At 38.2% G+C, this 27,004-nt stretch overlaps 1 protein-coding gene across 5 annotated transcripts in view; it reads right to left on the minus strand.

The window, feature by feature from the left end:
* The window catches only part of babo (TGF-beta receptor type-1 babo), a 149,360-nt gene that overhangs the window by 66,089 nt on the left and 56,267 nt on the right, over positions 1-27,004 (minus strand). For 4 of the 5 annotated variants that reach the window (XM_065220738.1, XM_065220736.1, XM_065220739.1 and 1 more), the window contains exons 2-3: positions 12,053-12,382; positions 5,575-5,689 (exon numbers count right to left, since the gene is read on the minus strand). In XM_065220738.1, the coding sequence (XP_065076810.1) occupies positions 5,575-5,689; positions 12,053-12,382 (445 nt within the window). The remainder of the gene's footprint in view (positions 1-5,574; positions 5,690-12,052; positions 12,383-27,004) is intronic. The other variant, XM_065220737.1, reaches the window with a different exon arrangement.

Below are 27,004 nucleotides of genomic sequence, written 5' to 3' on the forward strand. Positions count from 1 at the left end.
GTTCTCTTTACAAGTCCTTTAAATTCTTCTTCAGAATCACGTTGGTATTCAACTCAGTATTCCAATGGAACTCTCTTTAAGATTCACTCGGAATTAGGAGGCCTTCGGAATCACGTTGGGATTCTTCTCTGAACTACCATGAAAGCAGTTCTAAGAATTCACTTGAGAACTCTTTACAATTTTCTTAGAATTCTCCTCATAACTACCATGGAATTGAAGACAACATATCAAGAAGATGTACAATAGACTGATGCAAAATTTGACTTTTTCGCTCCACAGTGCTTAAATGGTTTCAAATCGGGTCCTGATTAGCCTCTCAAAGTTACAACTCATTTGGTCAGAAACAGACTTCACGCTAACTTAAAAGTACCCATTAAAGAGTAAAAAAGACCCATTTTGAAGAAAAGTGGCTTAACTCATGAAATGAGTAAAACAGACTTTACTCATTAATGAGTATATGATGAATACGTCAAAAAAATGCACCCTTTTTATTTCTGTAGATGAGTAAAACAGTACCTTTTGTTGATTTGTGTTTTGCCGAGTGTTTTGCTTCATGATGCTACCTGGCATTAAACCAATTAAATCTTTTAAAAAATCCTTAATAATTGAAACACGTCATACTCTTTATTGTTTATAATCACAATAATCATCATATATCCGAGTTCCGAGGCATAAAGTTGTCCTTGTGAAAGAACACTTAAAGTCCGCGAGAGAGCTGCTCATCGCACAGGTCCGCTTTTCCCTTTTTAGAGTTCTTCGTTAGCCTGAAACGGAACACATTTTCAAAATACGTGTCATAATTTTCATCATGATTGCACTTCTAATTCTTACCACGTAACAACCGGTTCAAAATTCTTATAGCGACGATTTTTGAAATGGTTCCGGTAAGTATTGTCTCGAATGAAAAAGACAATACTCGCTTCGCGAATGATCGTTGATTGAAAGCATGTTTTTACCCATTCTTTTTTGCAGAAGATATTTTCTCAAATGGGGAAAAAGTACCCGCTTTTCTTTTTTTTTAAATACCCATTTTTTACAGATTTGAATAACTTCAAAAAATGAGTACAAGATACTTATTTAATGGGTACTTCCGAGTTAGCGTGTTCGCACAAGCCTTTTGAAGTTTACATGTAAATTACTATAGGAAATCTCAACTTTTTGTTCATTGTCTTCTAGTCTTTTTCCATATTGAGCTGCGAAACAGTTCGATAGCCTTTCTTACAGAAAATTTACTCAGCTACAACTTTGCTGAAGATCGTTTCTATGTAAAACGAGACAGGAAAAAAAGTTATTAATTATTTAAGAGATTGCTAAACTTATGACATGATCAAGTAGCTGCTCTGTAGGCAACACTGTATTTTGCAGTGTGACATAGTAGCCATGATTTTTGTGTCCTATTCAACGCCCCAGAAACACCAATGTTGCTTCTTCTTTCTGCTCTTCTGAGCAGTTGATTGAGCATGATCATAAGACATCAGCGCATTGAACCATTGATAACTTTCGATCCTTGCATTTAATCAAAAATGGTCTTCAGCAAAGTTGTAGCTGGGAAAATTTCCTACAAGTACAATTGAAAGTTTTTGAAGCAGACCGATATGGTGAATTATTAGATCGACATGAACAAAACTCTTGATTTTACCATAGTAATTCCCATACAAACTTCAAATAAATTGTGCCATCTCAGTTTCTCACCGAATAGTTTCAAATTTTGAGAGATTAGTCAGGATCCGATTTGGAATCGTTTAAGTATTGTGGAGCGAAAATTTCAAATTTTGCATCACTCTAATGTACAACTCTCCCGTTTTTTGTTAGGCACATTCGCGTCATTTGTCGCACAAAGGTAAATACTCCGAATAAGATAACAAATATTTAAACCTCAGAAAAAAAGGTTAGTGTATTTCTTCATTTTTCTATGCATTGCTTCCATTTTCGTTCATGTGCAGCACGACTGTTCCTGTTGCTTGGATTCTGGTAAAGTTGCCGATCTTCTTGATATGTGTCTTCGATGGAATTGTAGCTAGAACTTTGTTGGAATTCTTTGATATTATCACTAGAATTCCTTCTATATTCACCACGAAATTCATATAATATGAATATGAAATCCCTTAATCCATTGATATTATCACTAGAATTCTTTCTATATTTACCACGAAATTCATATAATACTAATATGAAATCCAGATCAAAACATTCTTGATAATACTACGATGTTATGATTTCCTTTTTTTTTCAAATTTCAAATCCAAGCTGTGACCATAACCAAACTTTTAAGCTTCCAATAAAAATAATGGATTTTAGAAAAATATGGACAATAGACATTGTTATCAAATAGAACATACTGAACACTTTACATAATAGAATGAACGACAGCCAACCCAGTAGATCAGTAGGGGAATTCAAACATAAATTGTTGAAATTCCGTAGCTGATTTTGAAAACAATGACTCAAACGTCAATGACCTACGCAAACTAACACCACCATTAGGTTGTGGAAACTTTTACCTGATGATTGTATTAGTTTACATGGGCTATCTAGTAATTTCGACAAATTATCGTTTGAATCTTTGTTTACAGAATCAGCTACGCTTGTTTGGTAATTATGTGACAACGGCTGGATATCACATAATAAAGATTAAAAAAGCTTATTAATTTATCCTTGAATTTCCATTTTATGTGAAAATTTTCACCGCCTGGAGCGTCACTCCGTGATACTGTACACCTAATAGACTGGTGAAACTACTAATCGCTCGTTTACAAATATTAAAGTTGAATTTATGAAACGGAACAGGTCTATTTTAGATAGAATTCGTTTCAAATTCAGTCATAATTTGTCATGGTTTTTCTTTTGAAATTTCTCATATAAATCTTTTAGAATCCGTCAAAAATGCTAACAAAATGTTGCCTAACATAAGAGGCATTTTGAAATAACTTTTACATTCAATTTCCTCACATTAGTGGATGCGAGAAGCCGAGTCAAGCAAAAAATAAAATAAAACACGAGAATATCTTTTAATTTTGTCGAAATTCTTAACGAAATCCCGTATGAAGAGCTTTTTGAGTGTGTTGATTTATTTCATTTTAATTCCGTTATAATTGTATATCTTTTGACAGATATACGTATTTCGTCTACTACTTGCAGACTTCATCAGTGCCAGTGGTGTTGAGTACTGTCCAAAGATAAGCAATTATAACGGAATTGAAAGGAAATCAACACACTCACTAGAATAATGTAAAAAAGGGAGCCTTTGAAACTTGTGATATTGTGTCACCAGCACAGTCTGACTTCTGACTTTCGAATCTACTTCCGATCTTACTTCCAATTTTAACAGAAAGCATAGTTGTTGTTATTGTTATTTTGGTACTTTCGACAGCTCTTTTACAATGCTACCAGTCGGAAGTGACTTCATCAACAACATACAGATTACTTTTATCTAAATGCATAACATTTTTCGCTCGACTCGGTGTATCGCGTTCACTCTTCTAGTGCCCTAATATTACCTCAAGGGAAATATCACCAGAGTGTTATAGATAGTTGTGTAGAATCTTCATTGAGTTTCTTAGAAATTCATCGTGCAATCATAATGATTTCTGATTGAATTTGCTTTGGACTAATCGGAATTCCTAAAGAAATTATACGATCTTCTGGAATTCATAGAGATCTTCTGTAGCACTTCGATGGAATGTCTGCTCGATGTTATTCAAATGGGATTTGGGAACCTGTGTACCCCGTCACTCACATAACGTTAAAACCCATCAAATAGCCCACAAATATTGTGCACATTATCAAGATTATGATCAAAATCAAGAGAAATAACAACAACAAAATCCTTTTAACTCCATAATTCAATGAGCAATGAGCAAACTGAATAAAGTTTATGAATTATTAACACATTAAGGGACAACTGCATACCACCCTTGCAACCGATACAGAGCGCAGTAAAAATAAATGTTTAAACGCACATATGCTATGCTATCCTAGTGATTCTCCTTTTATATTCCTGGCAGACCCTTCCCCTATCATCCCGTATCGTCTGTCCTTTTCCCCTTGCTCCACCACTCATAAACGTATGAGTGAATAGCTGTGGTGCAATTCCACCATTCGCCCTGCTAGTGAAGGAAAAAAAAATGCACAGAAACATAACCAACCACCTAAACAGCCACACACTGTGGAATCACTTTCAAGACCGGTAATACGATGGGAAAGCATAAAATCGACCGAAAAGGAACCGACATAATACCGCCAGTGCGAGTGTGTGTTTGGCAATGGTGTCCTGCCAACCGACCCCGAAATATGATGCCATAATTTTGAATTTTCATTCCCATTTTTATCGGTACTGTTGAAAAGGTTCAAGTATAATCGAACTCGAAACAATTCGAACTGCAAACAAAATTCGATTCCCATCGATTCCCGGTGAAACATTCGAAAAGGATAATTTTACTGCTTGATTACATCGTTTTGCAATCCGAAACTCTTGGTATTCAATTTGCAAATCCAAATGATTTTCAAATACTCTAAAATTCATGCTTCCCCTTCATAACCTAGGAGAGGACCCGGCTGCGAGGAACAAGAGAATAATTAAATTAAATTTCAAAGTACGCTCCATACGAATGGAATTGGCTTTAGGAGCAGCGGCACACGTTGGTGTGCATAGTACCCGGTCCGTCGTCCGAAGATCATACCCCCACAGCACCGGCCGTAGAGAAGCGGGGAGAGAATTGCGAAAAAATAACCCGAAAGCGAAAATAATAATAAAATAAACTCTGGAATCGAAATGGAATGAAACGGGGCACACCAGTTCCAGCTGGGAGTGGCACAGGATATTCCGCTACCCGGTGAGGTTCAGCTGAGGAGCGACCGTGAGAGACAGGAAGCCAACTATTAATATCATAAAGGAAAAATGAACCGAACATTCAATTGAAATTTAAATGAAGATCACGATAGTACCAAGACCGTCGCACTTGGTTGCTCGTTCTTATTGTTGTTGTTGTTATTGGACTAATGGGAAGGTCAGCCAACTGATTCTGTTGGAAATAGGGTGAACTTTTCCAACAAAGATGGACCATTGTAGACTGAGACCGCTATCGCCAATCGTACCCTAATCTCCCGCCTCGCGAAAGCCAATTCGTGTTTTTCCTCCGAATGTTCTCTTTGAAAATTATTATGAAATTTAATTAAAACAGTCCCGCTCTCGTCTTCACAATTAGGCGTTTTCCTGAGTCTGAGTCCGGAGAAGGTGGGATCTACGTGGAATGCAAACGAACGAATACTCCGCAACACGGGACAACGCCGGATCCGGAGAGTTTATCAAAAGACTGCCATCCTAAAAGCAGCATCCCCTGCCTGTGCGAACATAGTACATTTATTATAAAATTTGGTAGTGGAAGAAGAACTGCAGCAACGCAAACGAGAAATGTGGTGCTTAATGAATGACGATGAGTTGAACGTAATAATAGGATTACACATCTAGAGAACACTCTTTTCTCTGATCGACTGCGAAGAATAAACATCCGGGAGTAATTTCTTCGGGTCGGGAGCATCCTCTCTGGTTGTATTTGGTAACAGTTGGTAACATACCTGTACGAGTACTTGTAGACGCCATGCTCGAGCGACAGGGAAGTGAAGCACAGTCCATCTGTTTCGCACACGTAGTTCTGATCCTTGCAAATGTCACAGTGACATTTTAATAATTCTGCGAAAGAAAACGGAACAAAAATAACGATAGAGAGAAGAAGAAAAAAACAGGAGTTAAAATATGGCCAAAGAGATTCTGAGCAAGGAAAACAGTCAGTGTGATGTACTACACTACGACCAGCATGCTGCTTGCTTCTTGAGCTCTTGGAGATTTATGGGTTTTAATTTAGCAAGTGGCGTGGCCTTTTCGCGAGTGGTTCCAGGAGAGGTGTAGGTCGGAAGATTTGTTTAAAAAATAAATCTTTAAAGGTGCAGGAGCGAAATTCTCTAGGAACATCTTGCGGGCAGACGGTCGAAGATGTTTGTCTTGTACATTGATCAACAACGCTATCGTGGGATGTTGTTTCCCATTACCGGTAGCTTGGAAAGTTCATTAAATTGTCAGGATGTGTCCAAAAATGCAATCGGAGCTGATTCAGATAAGATTTACAGAAATGCATTAAAAAAAGGCTCCGAGCAAAGTAGAAAGTTTTGGACGTATAAGGTAAATGGCGGTTTTTCCCGGTTGTATGACACACACAGTTGGTAAACAGTTCGAAAAAGTAGTGTAAATTTCTGTTAATAAGATGCACATAAATGGAGCATCATAGGGGAAATGGATGTAATGTCGGCCTAAATGCCCCTAATGTGGGCCAAAACATAAATTTAGCAATCGACTAAATTTTCAATGCGACCAAAAATAACTGTAGGGAGCGACCCCGGCGTAGTGGTTAACATCCATACCTCTCACGAGTTCAAATCTCATCCCCGGACAAGTCACGAATGACCCAAGAGTGTTAAAGTGACTATAATAATTTAAAAAAAAAATCTATTAGTACCGTCCCAATGACGCGTTTATCTAGATAAAATTGATAAATAGCAGATTTTTAGCGATGGGCCTAAGATTCATAGGCCAACATTAGAGCCATTTCCCTTATATTATACAAATTTACATTAAAGATAGCGTAAATTTATGAGCCATTTCACTAAATATTGTATGCAGGCGTCGATTTCATTTCTTGCAATTTGCTAGTTTTGCTAGTTTACGTGAAAGACATGCATAGAGGTTTACATTACCAGTAAAATTCAGAACTTTTTTCTGTGTATGGTAAAACAACCCAAGTAAAATTCCAAGTTTTATTAAGAATTTAAAGCATTATCCAAGCCTGCAACGTGGTGTACAAGAGCATGATAAAACGAAAATTGATACTTGAGACATGTATTATTATTTCTGTCGACTGTTGACCCTTAGGAATACTGTATGTAATTGTGAGCTAATTCTAAGCAAATTCATGATAAAATTCCGTAATTAACCTATGAAGAGTTAATATAGAAATCTAGAAATTATCTAGGTGATTCATGCATCGAAAATGCTTCAAGACATCAGGCACAGAAATTCAAGATTAAGGATTTGATAATACTTGTTAAATTCTGATACTTCAAGCAGTTGTTAAGATGTCATGCTTACCTTAAAAATAAAATCCCGGTCTATGTAAACGCTTCAAAAGGGAAAATCTGCCTCGCACGGCACGAGTCAGCACTTTGAAAAAGTAATGAAACTTCGAAGCGACTAGGAACTTTTTGTTTGATTCTCTTTCCCGGACTAAGAATAATTAAGTCGTGAAGTGTTACACATCTGAAAAGTTTGCATACACAGGAAAAAGGTGAAACAATCTAAGTGTTTGTAAAATTCCTGGCTTAAAAGCAACACTGGCAACATGTTCATTTCCCGGTCGAATTTTTCATGACTCCTCTGAGCATTTAGTATCTTTGTGCTTACCACGATGAAATTTGGGTAGTGAAAGTGGTACCCGAGCAAAGTCCAGCATCAAAATGACAGCAAATGGAAATCAAGTTTTGATGTCAACATCAAACTGAAATCATAATTTGATTTCGGTTTACTAAGGTTGCAAATACTCATTTAAGCTAAAACAATTTTTTTTTTTAATTATGAAATAATTGGAAGCTATGATCATATTTTGAATTGGTAAGATACAAGAAGAGGTTGAAAAGAATGTGTTTGACATATTAAACCTGTTTATTTCACTTCATGAGAAGTCACAATCAGCGATTTTTCACACACACACACACACACACACACACACACACACACACACACACACACACACACACACACACACACACTCACTCACTCACTCACTCACTCACTCACTCACTCACTCACTCACTCACTCACTCACTCACTCACTCACTCACTCACTCACTCACTCACTCACTCACTCACTCACTCACTCACTCACTCACTCACTCACTCACTCACTCACTCACTCACTCACTCACTCACTCACTCACTCACTCACTCACTCACTCACTCACTCACTCACTCACTCACTCACTCACTCACTCACTCACTCACTCACTCACTCACTCACTCACTCACTCACTCACTCACTCACTCACTCACTCACTCACTCACTCACTCACTCACTCACTCACTCACTCACTCACTCACTCACTCACTCACTCACTCACTCACTCACTCACTCACTCACTCACTCACTCACTCACTCACTCACTCACTCACTCACTCACTCACTCACTCACTCACTCACTCACTCACTCACTCACTCACTCACTCACTCACTCACTCACTCACTCACTCACTCACTCACTCACTCACTCACTCACTCACTCACTCACTCACTCACTCACTCACTCACTCACTCACTCACTCACTCACTCACTCACTCACTCACTCACTCACTCACTCACTCACTCACTCACTCACTCACTCACTCACTCACTCACTCACTCACTCACTCACTCACTCACTCACTCACTCACTCACTCACTCACTCACTCACTCACTCACTCACTCACTCACTCACTCACTCACTCACTCACTCACTCACTCACTCACTCACTCACTCACTCACTCACTCAGCGATCAGTAAATCGCTGATTGTGACTCATAGAAAGCAAAATTTACAGGTTTTATGTTTCAAACGCACACTGTGTAATTTCTTCTTGTAAGTTACAAGTAAAACATGTCATCATACCATCTTTTGATTTTATTATTCCGAAAAACATTATTTTAGCTGAAATGTGTATTTGCAACCTTGCAATCTACGTAATTGACAAATTTGATACATTTACTCTTCAAAAATATGTTGTTGCGAGTTTGTCATTGCCTTAACATAACATCAAATTGAATACTTGTTTTTTTATCAACAGCAAAAATTGATATCAAATTGAGTTTTCAGTTTGCTCTCACTTATAGCAGAAATAGTTTTCAATGTGATGTCACAGGAAGATTTTTTTGCTCTCAATTTTGATATTTTAACCGTTAAAACGACAGCAACCCGTGTAATCATTATCAGCGAAATCACAACACCAAATTTAGATTTCAATTTGATCTCGGGTAAGGTGTCCATTCAAATCCCTTATTTCAATTCCCATTTTTTCCGGTTATTTAATAATAAACCCAACTCAAATATCACCCCTGCCTTAAACAAAAAAGGCGTTCAAAAATAACCGTTTAGAAATGATCATATAAATTGTTGACTACAAATATAAGATGAGATTTACATTAACATGTTGATGATCTAGATCTCCAAAATCTCATGGAATCATGAATTCGTGTAAAATCAAAATGTATTACAGCCGGCGCCGGTGATGTAGTTGTAAGCGTGACTGCTTTCCTATCCCAATGGGTCTGGGTTCAATCCCAGGAAGAGGTCGGTTGGATTTTTTTGAGGCATAAAAATCTCTGGTCACGTCTTCCTTCGGAAGGGAAGTAAAGCCGTTGGTCCAGGCCCATGTGCCCATATCCCATATCCGATTTTGGATACATTATTCATTATCGACATATTCAGGAAGGTAAAAAATCAAAAATCATCATATGCCAACTTAAAATTAAAAAAAAAAATCCATCGGAAGTCTTCTTCAGCTTCCGCATATCTTCAAACAACTTCACAAATCATGAAATAGTTTCAAAATGTCTGCATGAAAAAATACCTTCACTGAACTTTGAATGTCTTCAAAATGAAGATATGTCTTCAAATCTGGTGTATCTAGTTTGAAGAAATCTCTTCTTTTTTTTTAATCATTCGTAGAAGGTGAAAAAAATCAAACATACATTTCAGAACATCCCCGGGGAAGTGGTCAATTACAAATTAAGATCAAAGTATATCAAACATTTTTGCAGAAAATTCAGATGGCTCGACTTTAGTTCAGGAGCACCACTTAGCCCTTGAAAAACATTGTGATGCATATGAAATAGAGAATCTTAACTGCTAATTTCAAATTCGAACCACCTCAGGAAAATGTTGTTCCAAGTACAGTGGGGGAAATTCGTTTAAACGCAATGTCATTTTTGCGTTTATTTTCAACACAAAAGATCGAGACAAAAAATCAAATATAGTTTGTCATAGCCCATCAGAAGTCTCGTATTTGAGAACACAATTTGATTGGAAGTTCATAATGACTTTTGAAAAAATCCCAAAAAAGGTGATTTTGGGGGGGAAATTCGTTTAAACGCACTTTTAGTTTTATTAATCAAATCGAGTTCACAGTTCAAAAATCAACAATAAACAATAGTTAATACTTCGTTTGCTTTCCGTTTTTCTGAATAGTTTCGAAAATTCTGTTCGGCATTGATTTCACCAGCTTCTGCAGAGTTGTATCAGGTATCAAGCTCCAGGCTTCTCTTACGACTGACTCAAGTTCACGAACTGTTTTAAACTGCCTTCCGCCTTTGTAAACCTGTCGTGCCAGGATGCCCCACAAGTTCTCGATAGGATTTAGATCCGGACTACGAGCTGGCCAATCCAAAAGACTGATGTCTCGTTCAGAAAACCATTTCAAAGATTGCTTGCTGACATGAATTGCTGCATTATCCTGTTGAAATACGAAATTTTCCGGCATAACGTCTTCAGTAAACGGGATCAAAACATCTTCCAGAAGCTCCAAGTACTTTCCCGAATTCATCCTGGTTGAAATGGTGGCAATAGGGGTCTTTCCATGGATCGAAAAAGCGGCCCAACACATTAGAGTACCACCTCCAAAGTTCCTGCTCAACTTAACCTGCGGAGATTTCCTCAAATCGTGCCAATAATATGCGGTGCAGTCTGGGCCGTCTAAATTGAATTTCTTCTCGTCAGAAAAAATAACATTGTCCCATTCCGTAGTCCAAGACATGTATTTTTTAGCGAAATTCAATCTGGCGCTAATGTGGGCCGGTTGAAGATTGGGTTTTTTTGCTTTTTTGGTGTACTTTAAGTGGCCACTTCCATGTAGAATCTGCCGTACACGCCTCTTAGAAATGGAAAGCCCCATTTCTTGCTTGATTTGCGCAGCAGAGAAGTTTCCAGAGTCTCCCATTTGTATGATTTGGTTTCGGACACGGTTGGTGATCTTCGAATTTCCCTTTGTTTTCTTTTTTACGCCATACGTCTTGCCTTTTTTCAGCAGGTTCCTGATTGCTGCTTCCGATCTGTGGATCACACGTGCAATTTTGCGATTGCTCTCACCGCGACTTTTGAGTTCTCGAACCAGTATTTGCTCCGACTGGCTTAAATACTTTCCTTTACCCATTTTGCCGAAAACAAGCAACAACTACCGCGCAACGCAAATTTAAACTCGTGTTAATGGCGAACGAGGGCTATACAGTGTAAATATGACAGATGCGCAAGATAACAGGAGCTTAGGTACGCTCAATGCGGCTTTACGTTAGTGTGCGTTTAAACGAATTTCCCCTCTAAAATCACCTTTATTGGATTTTTTCAGAGACCACAATGAACTTCCGTTCAAATTGTGTTCTCAAATACGAGACTTCTGATGGGCTATGACAAACTATATTTGATTTTTTGTCTCGATCTTTTGTGTTGAAAATAAACGCAAAAATGACATTGCGTTTAAACGAATTTCCCCCACTGTATAGTGTTTAAAATGGGGAATGGCTGAAATGTTGGCCCTTAGCTACTAATTTTCAGATCCTTCGCTTTTTTTTTTACACTTCGGTATTATGAAAATAAAACTACTACACAACTACAGAAGTGCTGTCGTGCAAAAAATCTTGTAATGATTCAGTCTGGTGAAATGCTCCACCTGGTTTCACAAATAGACAAGCCAAATATGCCAGATGATGCATAGCCATATCCCCGAGAAACTCATTCAAGCCACTACTTTTCCGCACCAGCCAAGAACACAGAACAAGAATTTCATCAAGTCCCATTAAAGTTCCACGAAATGTCGCAACACACTCGACACGACGAGGTGAGAGAACTGAAACATGATAAAACAACTCTAGTGGAGTGGAGAATCTCCTCAGCTCCAGCAACGTAGGACAAGCAAAACGCGGCGCAAAAAGAAGCGCCACCGCCAAAAATCACAAGGACCGCACCACGAAACAAACACTCACTTGTTTTATTTTTATCCGCCGTCAGCGTCAATGTTTGCGGCGAATTATGCGACAGCGGCGATGACAGTGACGCTGAGGACGCCGACGACGGGCCGGATGAGAATAGTGTTGCTCCCAGTTCCGCCCCGGCGGTGCCACCGTTGCTGTCATCCAGTCCACCACCGTTCTCATTTGAATTTAAATATTTTCCATTAATCTGCTGCTGCTGCTGTTGCTGTTGGCGGTGGTGTTCCTTGAATAACGACCCCGTCGCCGAATCGCTATAATCGTTGAGACTGCTACTACTTCGTTTGCTGTTGGTATGCCGAAGAATCCTTGACGATGTTGCTGCTGGAATGAGACGCGAGAAATCAAATTGAGAGATTAGTGGTTGTTTTTCTTCAACTTTTGAATGGTTAGTGGTTGATGCGACGGCGGCCGCAGGGAAAACGACAACAACAATCGCTCTTCAGCTGCCGTCCCGAAGAAATTAGAGGGGGATATAAATGTTTATGGTAAGTGTTATGACGGGGAGGGGGTGATCCATTCTGGGAGATATGGGGCTCTCTAATTTAGAGAGTGATTTCACGCGTCAAGTCCGTGCCGGAGTGAGTGTGCTAATGTGAACCGGGTGGCAAATGGGGCATGGCGAATGTCAAGTATGAAATTGATTGTGGAAAGAATGCAATAAAAGATTTTAAAAACCACGGTGGGAAATTTTCCGAGCTCTGAGGTAGGCTAGCGTATGAAAGGTAGTGGATTCCATAATTCCTAGTAAAACAACAGCACATGACTTCATGAAAACATGTAAAATGATACCGTTTCACTATGAGCATTTGCCTTTCAATATAAATTGAAGAAGCAATAACAAGAGAAATAGTAAAACAGCTAACATTAGAAGAATTGCAAATATTTTGCGAAATTTTTTAGATTTGGGATTAAGAATTTCAAAGATTGATGAGAGATCAGACCTCGAACGTTTAAGGCAGGCCTATCCAACTTTTTTAAACTTGTTTAAACTACCATTTAAGTATCTTTGTTGTAACAGGTTTCAAGCTGAATTTTGTTTATTTCTTTTTTACTTGATTTGTTTTCCGTCGATCTTGTTTTTTTTTTGTCTTGACGCCAGGGAGGCAGCTTCCACACCTGACCCTACCTTTTTTTTTCTTGATTTGTTTTCCGTCGATCTTGTTTTCCGTGCTGAGCACCAATGCTACCAACGCCAGGAGGCAGCTCCCACACCTGGGACCCTATCTATCGACTCATCAACTCATGAACCGGGGACCAACGGCTTTACTTCCCTTCCGAAGGAAAGCGTGATCAGAGATGTTATGCCTCAGAACATTCCGGCGGCGCCGACTGGGATTGAACCCAGGCCTGCTGGGGTGAGAGGTAATCACGCTTACCACTGCACCATCGGCGCTGCTAATTTTGTTTATTTCTCATACATAATGATGAATAACATTTTGCTAGAATGACATCAATTGGCCGGATTTATGGCCTAAGTGTTCAGATTACGGTATGGTATATTAAATAAGAAGAAAGGGAACACTTCCTATTTTTTTAATTAATTTTGATGCTATGAATTTTAAGAAAAGAACGAGCAGCTTTTAAATCAAGGTAATGTATTCTTATTAAGTTTTTGAAAACCGGTTCTCAATCGTTTCTCAAAGTCTGGAGTATACATGTAAGCCATCATATCTATGCCCTGAAATCCATTCGACTTAATGACCTTTTGGTCTATTAGCTATCCGACTGACCATCAGTGGAATGACACAGCTCGAATTCAAACCCTATACTGCGACCTTTCGACCTCTTATTTTTCCCAATTGGAAATTTTATTGATGACGAAAGACATATTCAACGAAATGCCCTCTCTCCTTTTTCGATATTCGTATTTATCGTATTATCCAAATCTAAATGAAGAACACTCTTTTTGCCATGGGCTGGTTCATCTCTTTCGATAGAAAATTTTAAGATCATTCGTGATGAGGATGAGATTTTAATTTATAACCTTCAGCGAGAAAGGCATGGATACTAACCACTACGCTATACCTGTCCCTGAACTTAGAAAATATATTTAAAACCCTTAGACTTGAAAAAATGAGAATCTGGGCAAACAAATTAGTTCTCGGACTCCTAACATTTGAATTTTTAAGATTCTGGACATGGACGATTTTTCATGGTGTTAGGACAGTTTTTTTTTTAATAAAGATGCACTGAAAAAGTGCATTAAAATAACTGGATCCTCTGAAACGTTTTTTTTTTTTTTTTTTACGTAGGACTACGTCTTTCAGAAACATATTTGGGGTGAAATTTCAAAAAACCAAAAACAACCGCGTTACGAAAAGTGGTAAGGTTTTGACCACTACTCTGTTCATAGCGGATGGATTTTAATTCTAAACAAGCCAATCGATAGGAAATTTTTCTACGAATCTGCTAAAACGAACACTTTATCAATTTTTAATAGGTCACTATTGAAAATTACACAAATGTCCAACTGCTGCAATGGTGATCATAATTATCACCGATTGCCTGCAAAAAGCGCTTTCCCTAACACAGATTTCAAAATCGAATTCCATCCGGCCTCGCCGAACGGTGCTGTGTGTGGTGGTGTCCGGTCGGACGACATCAGCAGCAGCAGTGCTTTCGGTGCATGGCGTTGAACATTGTTCTTCAGTACACACAAGGCTCACCGCTACTGATCGGATTCAGTAGCTCTTCGTGAGTCGCTGTGGGCCATCTATGCCAAGTGCGTCACCCTCGTTCCAAACAACATATAGCTCGCCAGCCTCATCCGTGTTGAACACCCTAATAGCACAGCATTACTCAACCATCACGACAAAACGGTTCTTTTCAGGACCACCATAAATTATTGTTGTTTAAGAGTTAATTCACGTTCGCTCGCCTTGCTGCCAGCCGCATCACCTCAAAAGTTCTTTGATAATGTACCCAGCAACCAAAAGTTTGTGGTCAAATGCGTAACAGCATTGAAGTGGTACATACAAATTCACGCAATGACCGAATACCTTGTCAATTAACCAGAAACACTTTGAATTAAGGTAAGGTTTTCTACAGGACGCTTGGAAAAACAAAAAAATCTCGAATTTATATGATTGATCGCGAATATCTCGCGATTGGAAAATTTTAGCAAGAAATTCCTCCAATCAATTTCCGCTGTTTTTATTATTTATTGAATAAACCAAAAATTCCGTGCATTTTGTGCACGAAAATGCGTAATTTTGTGATCAGAAAACGAGGCGTTTCAGTGATAGGAAAAAGTGGTTTTCCTAACACAGTTGCCGAATATTAATACCGAACACGTAATCCTACGTCAAATCTACGGTCGGGTCTTGGATACAACCTCTTACTTTTTCTAACATTTCATAAGTTGAACATAACCTAAGAAGTTGTTGCATCACTAACACATCTTTCACATTTTTAAATGGATAAGATCACTAAATTTTCCACAACGGATTAATCAGTGATGTATAAACAATTACAAAAGTCCAAATGAATCACCATTATCATTTCGACACTTTGATTATTTTACAGGCATTATTTGAATTGGTTAATCACCAGTAAATCCCGATTAGCAATTTCCCGTTTTCCCCGTCTTTTATTTTTTTTTTTTATATTTTTAAAGACCGTGGATATTGTGCTACTCTGTTTCTGATCAGAACTAGTGGAATTGCATAGAGATCCACATGGATGGCGTTTGAGATTAATTTATATATCTTCAATGTGCAAGTTCACTAATTCAAGCTATTTATAGATCAGCACCAACCACATCCACAGGGATTACGGAAGGGGAAGGATGATTAGTATAACGACCGTTGTTATAGAGATCGTGTTTACCTTTGCGTCTCTATGATTGCCATTGGATGGAAAGTGGTGTTAGTGTGGGGATTATTTTTATTTGGTCATGACACTGAGATAAGTGCTGCGATAAGTAAAGCAGATTAGTTTATTTAAATCAAGTGGAGATAGATAACTAGGCATAGTGACAAATAACAAGAAAAGAGACGGGCCTAGAATTGAACTCCCGACCTTCTGCACAGTAAGCAGAAACGGGAAACACTAAGCTACCGAGCCTCGTCGATTCCCATTTTCCCCCGTATTTTCCCGGTATTTCGGAAATTTTCCCGGTTGTGTGATACACATACAAATTAAGCATACAACCAAACGCGATTGATCCGAAGAGATCATCAGGTTAAATGAGCTATTACTAACACAGCATCATTTTTCCTGTATACTGAATTTGATACTGCGATCGAGTCTTCAAAATTTATCTACGAAAATTCGCTCAAAACTTTACAAGATCTCATTTTATTGTTCTCAAGCAATCCCTTTAGAATTCTTTCTTGTCACAGAATTCTTTTCAGAATTCATCTAGAATAAATTTCAGATTCTCTCTAGGAGTCATTTGCAAATTTATTTATAGCAATACAGTTCTCTGCCGACCACTCCAAAAAATTCATGACATTCGTGCTTAGATTCTCTTCAAATTTTAACTTTTTTCCAAGAATTCACTGAAGGTCCATTCCAATTTTTGATTGAATTTTCCTTATAATTTCCATTTGTCTAAAAAAAAAATATCAGAAATATTTTGGAGTTCTTCTCTAATTCCTTCTGAGAATTCATTTAAAATTCTTCTTAAAATTCCCTACACACTTCTTTTCGGTATGCCTTTGGAATTATCATTGGAATTCCCTTGAAACTCTTCGCAGAATTCCATTGGAATTGTCCCCTTGATTCCCTTGGTATTTTTCACGGATCCTAGAATCTTCTTCACAATCATCATGGAACTTTCAACAGAGCTAATTTTTTCTCGGAACTCACACAATTGCCTTGGGACTTGAGACAATTGAGTACAAGTTCAACTTTTAGAGTTGTCCCCCAAACCCTGAAATTTTCTCTGAAATACCTACAATTCATTCTAAAATCTGCTCCAAATGACTTTGGGCAATAATTCTCTTAATATTTTCTCAAAGTGACTGTATTCTGAAAATGCGTACTTATTTCCTCCTTCATCTTATCTAATCTAATATATAAACGTGAAAAAATGTCCTTAGTTCTTCTTATTTTTATTTTGCTTTTTAACAGAGTGAAACGGTCAATCCAAATGGATGTAGTGTACTTTAGTGCACTTAAGTTTAAAGTAGATGTTCAATACCATTTTGGAATTCCGAATTGGTTACCGGCTTAGAAAAAAAAGACCGGAAATCGATTTCCACCACCAATCTGGATGATGACTGTTGATTTTAGAAAATCTTTTAATTACCCTACAGTATAGATATTATCGGAAATGAGTTCTCGGTTAACAGCTTGGTTATACAGTAGCCATGATAAAACTTACATTTACTCTGTAAATAGACCACAACACTCGGGAAATTCACTTATTTGATTTATATAGTCTAAAGGACTTTTGAGAAAGTCCGAAGAGTCTTCCGGGAGAAGTCAGATGAAACTTCCGAGGAAATAGGTAAACAAATCCGGAGATATCAGCTAAGATAAATTTTGCGGGGAAATTTGGAAGAAATATCCGAAGAAATTTTGAAGAAACCTCCTAGAGAAGTTGGAAGAAAGTTTCGTGCGAAGTGAGAAGAAGCTTTCGAAGCAAAGTTAGGAAAGCCGGGGAAAATCAGATAAACCTATCTGGAGCATCCGGATGAAACTTCCAGGGTAAGGTGACAGACATTTCGGAAGAAAGTTTGAAGAGACTTCCAGGAAAAGTCGGAAATGAATTCTCGCGGGTATCTCTGCAAAAACTTCCCGCTGAAGTTAGAAGACAATTTCCACTTTCAGAGGAAGCCAGTATCACTTCTGTGAGAAATCGGAAGATACTCCCCAGAAAGGTTTGAAGAAACTTCATGAAAAGATGGTTGAATTTTCTAGGCCAAATTTTAAGTAACCTCCGGAAGATGTTGAAAGAAATTGTTGTGCAAAGTCGGACTTAGTTCTAATTTTTATGATAACTATCAAATGAATAACTTGGCCTTACATTATATATGGTTAACGGAAAAAATCTGATTTCCGGCTAGTCAAAAATGGCCAGGAAATGTAAACACTATTAACAACATGCTACACTCATATATTGCTTTTCAAACCATGGCCTTTTCGCAGAATTTTTCCGTAAAAACTAATTGTATCGGCATCGTTAACATACTGGCCATAACAAACTTTGCAGTATTAATCTTCCGGAACCATCTTTTAGTCAATCTAAACATATCAAACTAAAGGAAGAATAAGGGCCTAACAGCTTTTGTAAATAACTTCTCTCGATGATTTCTAGGAATTAAAGACACGCCCAAGTAAATAAACATATCCCTCGGGTAGGGAAAGTCTTCCTCTACCCCATGGTTAAGTTTGCGTGGGCGTGAAATCACGTTGGGCAGTACTCTTTAATATTCCCATTTTTGTTAGATAAATTTTGAACAGAAGCTCCGGTAAACCTCCAATCATAAATTATGTTATAAGTAGATTCACCTTGAAAACTAAACTGAACTGATTTATAATCTAAATTGATTGATGAGAGTGGATTTTATAATTAAGAAGTTGAAACTAAACTTTGGAACCTATTTTGATTAATAAGTCTTCAGTCATGCCGCACCTTTACTGACTATTACTCCTTTGACCGCCAATTAATCAATGTCAACTTCTTTTTTTAATACTGATATACGATTATGGGCCAAAACTTGAATAATAACCAACTTTGACCGGCTGATGTTAAACTAAATCACCATCAATTGAATTGAAATCTGCACCAGATGGTTGAAAAAGTTTGCAAAAGAAATACGCAATCCTTCATGTCCACCTCTCCAAAAACACAACACAAGCTAGAAGTTGAACCGTGGCGAGTTGCAGCATAAAAAAAATCTGTCTGCGCCAGAGTAACAAACTAATAATATCAATCAACCTAACGACTAAATCACCGCACAAACAAGACGACACGAGCATTAAAAAAAAACACAACAACGACGACGTCGACGATGGCAAGAACCGCTAAGACCTGCGCTGCCTGCGACGACCACAGACGACAGACGAACTTGAACAAAACAGTGAAAGTCAGGAGTGTGATCGCCGGTTGTTCGCAAGAGACGACGGAAGCAAGGTTTACGCGATATATGAGCGTGTAGGCCGCACCGCCGGTGACCGCCCGGATCGAAATTGGGAGTACAACAGGGGAACACGGAGAGACCCCCTAGTAACATACTGTCTCCTTCTGTTGACTATCCGACGACCGTCGAAGGCGACGACGAACGATACGACGGTGCAACGGTGGTGGTGGCTTGTCCAGACCGCGCGCGCGAAACCGTAAGTGTGGAATGCGTAATTTCTTCAAATGAATATTCATTCATTCATGCACATATATCCCCCATCGCGTCGCAGTCTTCTTAATCGCACACTGGCTGGCTGGCTGGCTAGCTGGCTGACGGTTGACTTGGCTTTGGATGTGACTAGCTGTGAGTGACGTTCGTTCAAAAGTCTTCACGGGTAGACTTTAGTCGAATCAACGGAGGGGGGAAGGAGGAGACAGCGCAGCAGACGAAATATTGTCACTGTCGTGTCGTTGATCACTTACGATCTGATTGGGTGGTGCTTTTCTCGAGAGGCCGGGAGAACCATGGGGGATCAGTTTACTTCGTCGTTTTGTAGGTGTAGTCCTGCTGCTGCTGCTCGATTGACGAGCGACTAGCCGAAAGGCATGGAAGAAGGGTTTTGCGTTACATTTTTCGTGTATTGTATAATGTTAATGCTGTTGTGACAAAGTTGTTGTTGTCTCCGGCGACGGTTCACAGTATGAGGCATGTCTACTGAATGGGAGCAGGGAGGAGGGTAAGAGTGATATAAGACGCCATCGTGGGAGGAAGCTTTTTTTCTGTAAATATTTTCACACATTGTTCGGAATGGGTTCTGAGAAATGCATGAGTATGATTTGTAGGAAATCGTATTATATAGAACAAAAAAGGTTTTTTTTCTCCTTGATTTATTTTCCGTCGATCTTGCTTTCCGTGCTGAGCACCAATGCATTCGGACGCCAGGGAGGCAGCTCCCAAACCTGGACCCTACCTCTCGACCCATCAACTCATGAACCGGGAACCAACGACTTTACTTCCCTTCCGAAAGAAAGCGTGATATGTTATGCCGGTGACGCCGGCTGGGATTGAACCCAGGCCTGCTGGGTGACAGGTAATCACGCTTACCACTACATCACCGGCGTCGCTCAAAAAAAGGATTAGAATACTAATTATTGTTTCAATAGCTGTGTTTGAATGAAAATCGTACTGCCAAATAGCGACACACTGTTTAACTCACGAGAATAAACACCAAGCGATGGCCTGAGTTCACCTTAACAAAAACAATATCCAGCAATCAGCGCCTTGACAAACGAGGTTTACTCAATTTTCGGTCAAATTTTTATAACACAGTTTAACACGATAATTTTACTTCCAACAAACTCCGTCTCCTCCTCCAGAACCGAACAAAAAATAAGTTCAACGAAAAACGTTAGACTCTAAATTAAATTTGTGTTCAGTGTTCAGTGTTCAGTGTTCTTCCAAAACGATGATGACACTCTACCGGCTGCTGCCAATTTACTCGACATTCTATCCAGGTTCCGATCTCGAGCTGATAATTTATTCTGCCACGCAGCAACACCTACAATCATCTTGAATCACCTTTCCACAAACACAAACACACAGCCAGCCACACTCACTTAGTACACTTAGACTTAGATCAGTGTGCAAACTGTTTCGGTTCAGCAGCTTCCAACGGCATCAAGATGCGACAGTTTTTCCTCTTTCTCCGTGACAGGATTCTTGTCATTCGTTAATGAACTTGCCGGGGTGTGCTAGGAAGGAGGGATGTAAATAAGGTTTGAAATCTGTGAAAATTGAAAGATCCATCTCCGGGTGTTCAACGACTGACGGCCAGGACGCACTGAACCTAAGCTCGAGTGGGTAGATGCAATAGCAAGGGAAAGAAGAAAAGTGCTAAAAGATAAATAAAATAAAAAATTTAAGCTCCTATCGTGATTTTCACCGCACTCCAATTTGACGTTACACACATTTTCGCTCTTTCTCTTGAGAAAGCATCTCACTTTGCTTGAATCAAAGTTGAATCTCCTCTTCGTTCCTCCCGTTTTCACAATCCTGAACAACCCCGACGACGTTGTCAAAGCTTGAACTGCTGCTTTCTTCCTCGTCCTCGTCTAAACTAAAGGGGTGGGAAGGAAGTACAGAAATCGCTCCATTTATGCGGTGGCTATTGCTCAGTTGTCCTTCAACCAATTGATCTGATTTTCTGTAGATAACTATGGTTGACATTAATCACAAACAAAAAATCAGCATAATTGGTTGAAGAACAGCTGAGAAACAGCAATGGGTAGACGATATCATACACCGCATAAATCGGGGGATTACTGTATATGCGGCAATAATTTCCTTCTTTTTATCTTTCTTTCAACGAGCGTAGTAGCATGGTAGCGCCTTGCTACTGGAGACGTCCTTTGCACCGGAGGTGGTACACCGTCACCATTGGGTTCGTCGTCGTCGTCGTCGTTGTCGTCAAGTTCAAGTGTGTTTACACTTGGCTTGATGCTGCAAACGGTTCTGGGTTGTTGAAAGGGAAACGGAATCGATTGCAGTGTGGCTTTGGAGCTGCACGATGGGTGAACAGAGAATTCAAGTTTGGCTGTGCTGTAGCAGTATGACGATGGTGGTATGGTACCTACATAATACCGAGAGTTTCAACTTGTTTCAAAGTTAGCCTCTTTTGCTCGAATCTCTGTCAGGGGACAATGAAAGGGGAAAATCTTTGCTGTCGGGTTGGTGTTCATGCCTAGTTTGAGTATTGCACCTTTTAAGCGACACTCGACTGAAAAGTTATACACCGTTTCTGGCAGAAAGCGTGGAAGTCGTAGCGTACTGTATTACACTTGGACTTGCGAGAATGGGATATTGCTTTAGTTGACCGTAGTAATATTATACCCACGTCATAAGTGTTACATTTAGGGATAATGCCTCATTTATAGCTTGTTCATTATTAAAATGAATATACGAATTTGATTGTTTCATCATTAATTAAAAATAATCTTCAAGGTTCGCAATAGCTTAGCCCCACTGTGCAAGACGTTATTCATTGTCGTGATGAGAATATTTCGGCTCAGCAATAAACTCTTCGTGTTGCTGCCCTGGAGCACCTATCCGTCAAAAGTTTTGACTAACTTTTCCCGCAACAATTAGGTACTGATTTTGAGTGATTCCGCGTTCAATCTGCTTTGAAGTTCTGCAACAAAGTCGCCGCGTCGTTAACATCTGTTCGACAAAACAACCAGCCGCAACCTCTTCATGATCACCATTTTCCTTCAACCAGACCCGAGCAGAAAGCCGAAGAAGAAAAGACCTAGTATGCAAATTAATTAATGGCTGGTGGAAGAAATATTTCACCAGTAGTTAGTATGATGGGAATATTAAAGATAATGGGTATCCCTCCTTCCACTTGTTGTAACGGCCCAGGGCTAGAAAATAGCGCGACTTCATCGGAGACCACAAATCAAGAAAATAGAGCATAAATTCGCAATTAAATTAATTACAGACAAAGCGCAGGGGAGTGAGAGCGCCACAGCACGGAACAGAAGAACCTAAATATCTTCGAGGCCTTCTTCTTCGCTTGTCGCGATTCGTCATGACACCCGTCTTCTTGGATGATTTGAATAAAAATCACATTCCAAGCAAAATGGAGCGAAATTAACCTTCAGGTGCTTTCATCGACCGGTGCTACTCATGCCATCGGACAATCAATTAATGCAAATCTTCGTCCAACAAATGGCATTCCATATCATCCGTATCGGCGCGTTATCTTGTATATCATCGATGAACCATGGTTACGAGAAACATGGATGGAATATCGAACGTTTGTAGTCCATTTGCAACGTTCCCGATTCCTCTACAGAATTGCTAACTCATCCCTTGCCGTGAGTATTTATTCGCGGGGCTTGCAATGATAAGATACGACCTGGGCGATAAGATAATCAAGGTGTTAGGGTAAATTGCTGCCATCAGGAACGAGCATTTAGTGTCGCTTTGCACTGGGACCTGTTGTTCGTGTGCAGTGCGAAACAGGTGAGTTGTATCAGTTATAGGTGGTTCAAGTTGCGTGAGGATTGAAGGTAATCAAATGAATGCAAAGATTCAATCAATATCTGTGACAAGGTTCAACATCTCGAATAGATGTATAGAAGACTATTGGAAGGTTTAACAGGGAGAGTTTAGTTCAGAAAACTTGTCTATCTCAACATCTCAGACTTCAAAAAGAAGATAACAAACAGTAACTGTTCATCATAAGTCCTAAGCGATGAGTTAAATGTCTTTAGCAATTAACAATTATCATAGACTTACAATCAGTATTTGCAATCGCTGGGTCTTCTTTTCTCCTCGTCAACGAAAATGGAATAAGCGAGAAAAACCACGGGAAATTATCAAGACCCGTAAAATGAATAAATTATAAAAACTTTGAAAAAAAAAACCGAATACCGGACGGTTTATAAATCCTGACATTTCGTGTGCATGCAATTTTAAGCATTGATAATCATTTTATAAAACTGACCGGAAATGTGAACCTGGATTTCGATACTTTTTTTTTATTCACTTATTTGTCAAGGCTCAATTCCATTAGCTTTGTGGAGCTGTATTTCAATGTATATTAACAATATTTCTTATGACTAAAGTTATTTCGATACTTTACGGTAGTAATTTTTCAAGTTTTAAAATTTATATAAAATTGTAATTGTTCCCAGATATTCAAGCAAATAATTCTTTGAACGATGAATATAAATTTACTGGAAAATTTTCCCGTGTTGTGAACCTTCATCGCGGTTGTGGGTAACGCGTGGTTTGAAGTTGGAGAAGGAACTTTTACGAATTCTCCCGGTTTAAATCACAAAAATTTCCCGGTTGTTAATGTGCAGCAAAAAACTAAAGTGATTAAATGTTTGCAGTATCACGTTATTATCGTTATAAACGAAATGACAGCTTCTGCATTTCTTTACCTATTATCACAGATCTTATTCATACAATTCTGGCCCATTTTGAAGGTACGTAACTATTAATTTATCATTTTCAAATCTGCTTTGGTCTCTCATTTGAGCTAAAAGTCATCGTCAAGGCAAACCATGTCATTTGTCAATCCAATGTTGTCAGTGACGAGTGTGGATTTTTTATTTACTAAATTTGAAACGAAATTAAATTACCAGGGCTGATAGCGATCACTTTAGTCAGAAATAGTGATTTTTGTGACCATGTTGAATAAATAAGCGACCAAATAGTGACCTATAGTTGTAAAACTAGTGACTAAAAGTGACCTAAGAGGAGGCGCAGCAAATAAATGTTTGATGTTTTAGACTTATTCAATTATTATCTCATAAACACTTATGTACGATATGAACCTTTAAAGCGAAAGATTCAATAGAAAGTTTATAACCAAAACCACGGTATTAGCGAAGACATCATATCAAGAAGACTGGCAACATTGCCACAGAATCAAAGCGACAGACACAATAGCGCTGCGCTTGAGTGAAGGTGGAAGCAACGCATAGAAAAATGAGCAAATACACAAACCTTTCTTCTGAGGATGTAATATTTGCTGTCAAATTCGTTCGAAGCATTTAACTTTAAAAATTCACAGTGAATTAATCTTCAATAACAAATAAATTTAAAATAATTGAATTTTTTTAAACATGCATATTTCCGAAAAAATATTATTTGAACTAGTTCTGGACTTAACAGCTATAATACTTCAAGAAATTTTCAAAAATCTGTAGTCTAATTCCATGCACAGTTTTAAAGACTCGAGGAATTTTATTATAATTTCCAAAGACCTCATTCCAAGGGAGCGCTGGGAAAAAAATCATTCAGAAAAATATCAAACACAATCGGCTTTCGAGGTAGTTCTGAGGAATTTTAGATTTCATGTGAAGCCTTAGTTTTGAGTAGAATTACAAGACACACTGAAATTGAGAAAAGTAATTTTTAATGAAAAATCTTAGGAATTTCTGAAGAGCACAACTCTTGTGAACTTCACCGGAAAATTCCAAGGGCATTCTGAGAATAATTTCATAAAGTTTATTGGAAAAATGAATACGGAGCACAAGTCCTTGGAAATTGTTTGAAAATACTAAAAGGAGGATTACAATTAAATGTGAAAAATAACTCGAGAACATCTTCAAAGGAATTCGGAAAATAAATTCAGGAGAGTTTGCCAAACAAATTATGAAAAGAAATCGAAGGAATTTCTGAGGAGAAATGCCAATGAATTGTTAGGAGACTTTCAATGTGAGTAGAATTCCAAGGGAAGGAGTGAGATTGAAAAAGGACTCTGAAATAAATTCAATTAATACTCGAATAATCTTTCCAAAGGATTTCTAATTGTGGAGAATTTCAAGGTAATTCCGAGGAAAACTAAAAGAAAATCTAATTCTGAAGATAGCTTCAACGAGATTTTGATGAAATCTCCGTTGAATATGGAATGGACTATTTTAAGGTCTTCAGATCCACTTGAAAGTTCTCAAATTTTTCCTGAAGTTAATGAAACTGCCTTGAAGTTCTTTTGTAGTTTGATAAACTAGCCTGATGCTCACAATACTTCTCCTTAAATTCTGGACTAACTAACTAAACTTTATAGGACTTCCTTAAGTTTCCTCAATTTTTCTAACGATCATGGATTTCCTTTAAAGCTTTAACAATTAACTGAAGTTCTCTAAACTTCTTTAAAATTTATGTGACTTCTCTAATGTTGGCGGAACTGCTCTGATGTTCTCTGTTCTTTTCTGAAATTCTCAAAACTTCTCTAAAGTTTTTGCAGTTCTTATGAAGCTTGTTGTACTGCACTGAACTTAATTAAATCGTCCTAAAAATGTTTATGCTTCAGTAAACTTCTGAACTTATGCGAAGACCTCAAATAATTTTTGAACGTCTCTAAAATTATCTGAAAATCTGTTCCCCACTAGTTTTCTGAAACTAATGGAACTGACCTCCCCCTGAAATTCCTCCAATTTTCGGAGCTTATTAAACTTCTTTCAAATGCTCCCGCATTTTGCTAATGTTCATACAATTTTCTGAAGTTCATGGATCTCATCTTAAGCTCCATAGATTTCTATGAAGTAATGTTTCTGAAGACAACTGTCCTTCTGTGAAGTGTCCGAAGTTTTTCTAAATTTCTGGACCTTTTGTGCTGCAGCAATTTGGAATTAGAACGAAATAATTAATATAGTTCTATGATTTTCACTGCTGTTCTCAAGATTTTTTATAAAATTCATAAAACTTCCCTTAAATTATCGACAAAAAAAAATTTATTTTATAAATTAAAATTAATTATTTAATTTAAAACTTCTTCAATAATCTAGACTTTCCTGGTGCCTAAACGGTTATTGAATTTCTTCAAAGTTCTCTAGACTGCCCTGAATTTATCATTATTTTTTAAGAACCCGCAACTTTACTTAAATTAATTAATTTGCATCGAAGTTTCGAAAATTTTCCTTGAGTATTGTAACCAATTATCACTCGTTAATTTTCCCTGAACTAATCTATGCTTGCCTAAAATTGTCTAAATTTGTTTAATAATCCATCAAATGTTCTGAAATATGTTCATAATTGCCTGACGCTTCTGACGTTTTCGGATCAATCATAGAATTCTTGGAATACCCTATAATTCCACGGAACTCCTTGTAAGTCGCTGCAAATTTGCTTAAGTTAATGGGATTATTCTGAAGCTATCTGATCGTCCTCGAAGTACTCGGAACTTCGCTGAATATCATTAAACTATCTAAAAATATCTAAATTTAGTCCTCTAGAATTTCTTAAAGATATCGCTGCTTGCTAAAAGTACTCGCTTTTTTATTATTAATGGAACTTCGTTTATGTTCTCTAATCAACTTAGCTAAATTTTCGCATTTTTAAGTTCTTGAAATCTTCA

The sequence above is a fragment of the Ochlerotatus camptorhynchus genome, unplaced genomic scaffold, assembly GCF_037179485.1.
Source record: "Ochlerotatus camptorhynchus isolate MF236.1 unplaced genomic scaffold, CSIRO-AGI_Acam_v1.1 ptg000131l, whole genome shotgun sequence".
Lineage (NCBI taxonomy): Eukaryota > Metazoa > Arthropoda > Insecta > Diptera > Culicidae > Ochlerotatus > Ochlerotatus camptorhynchus.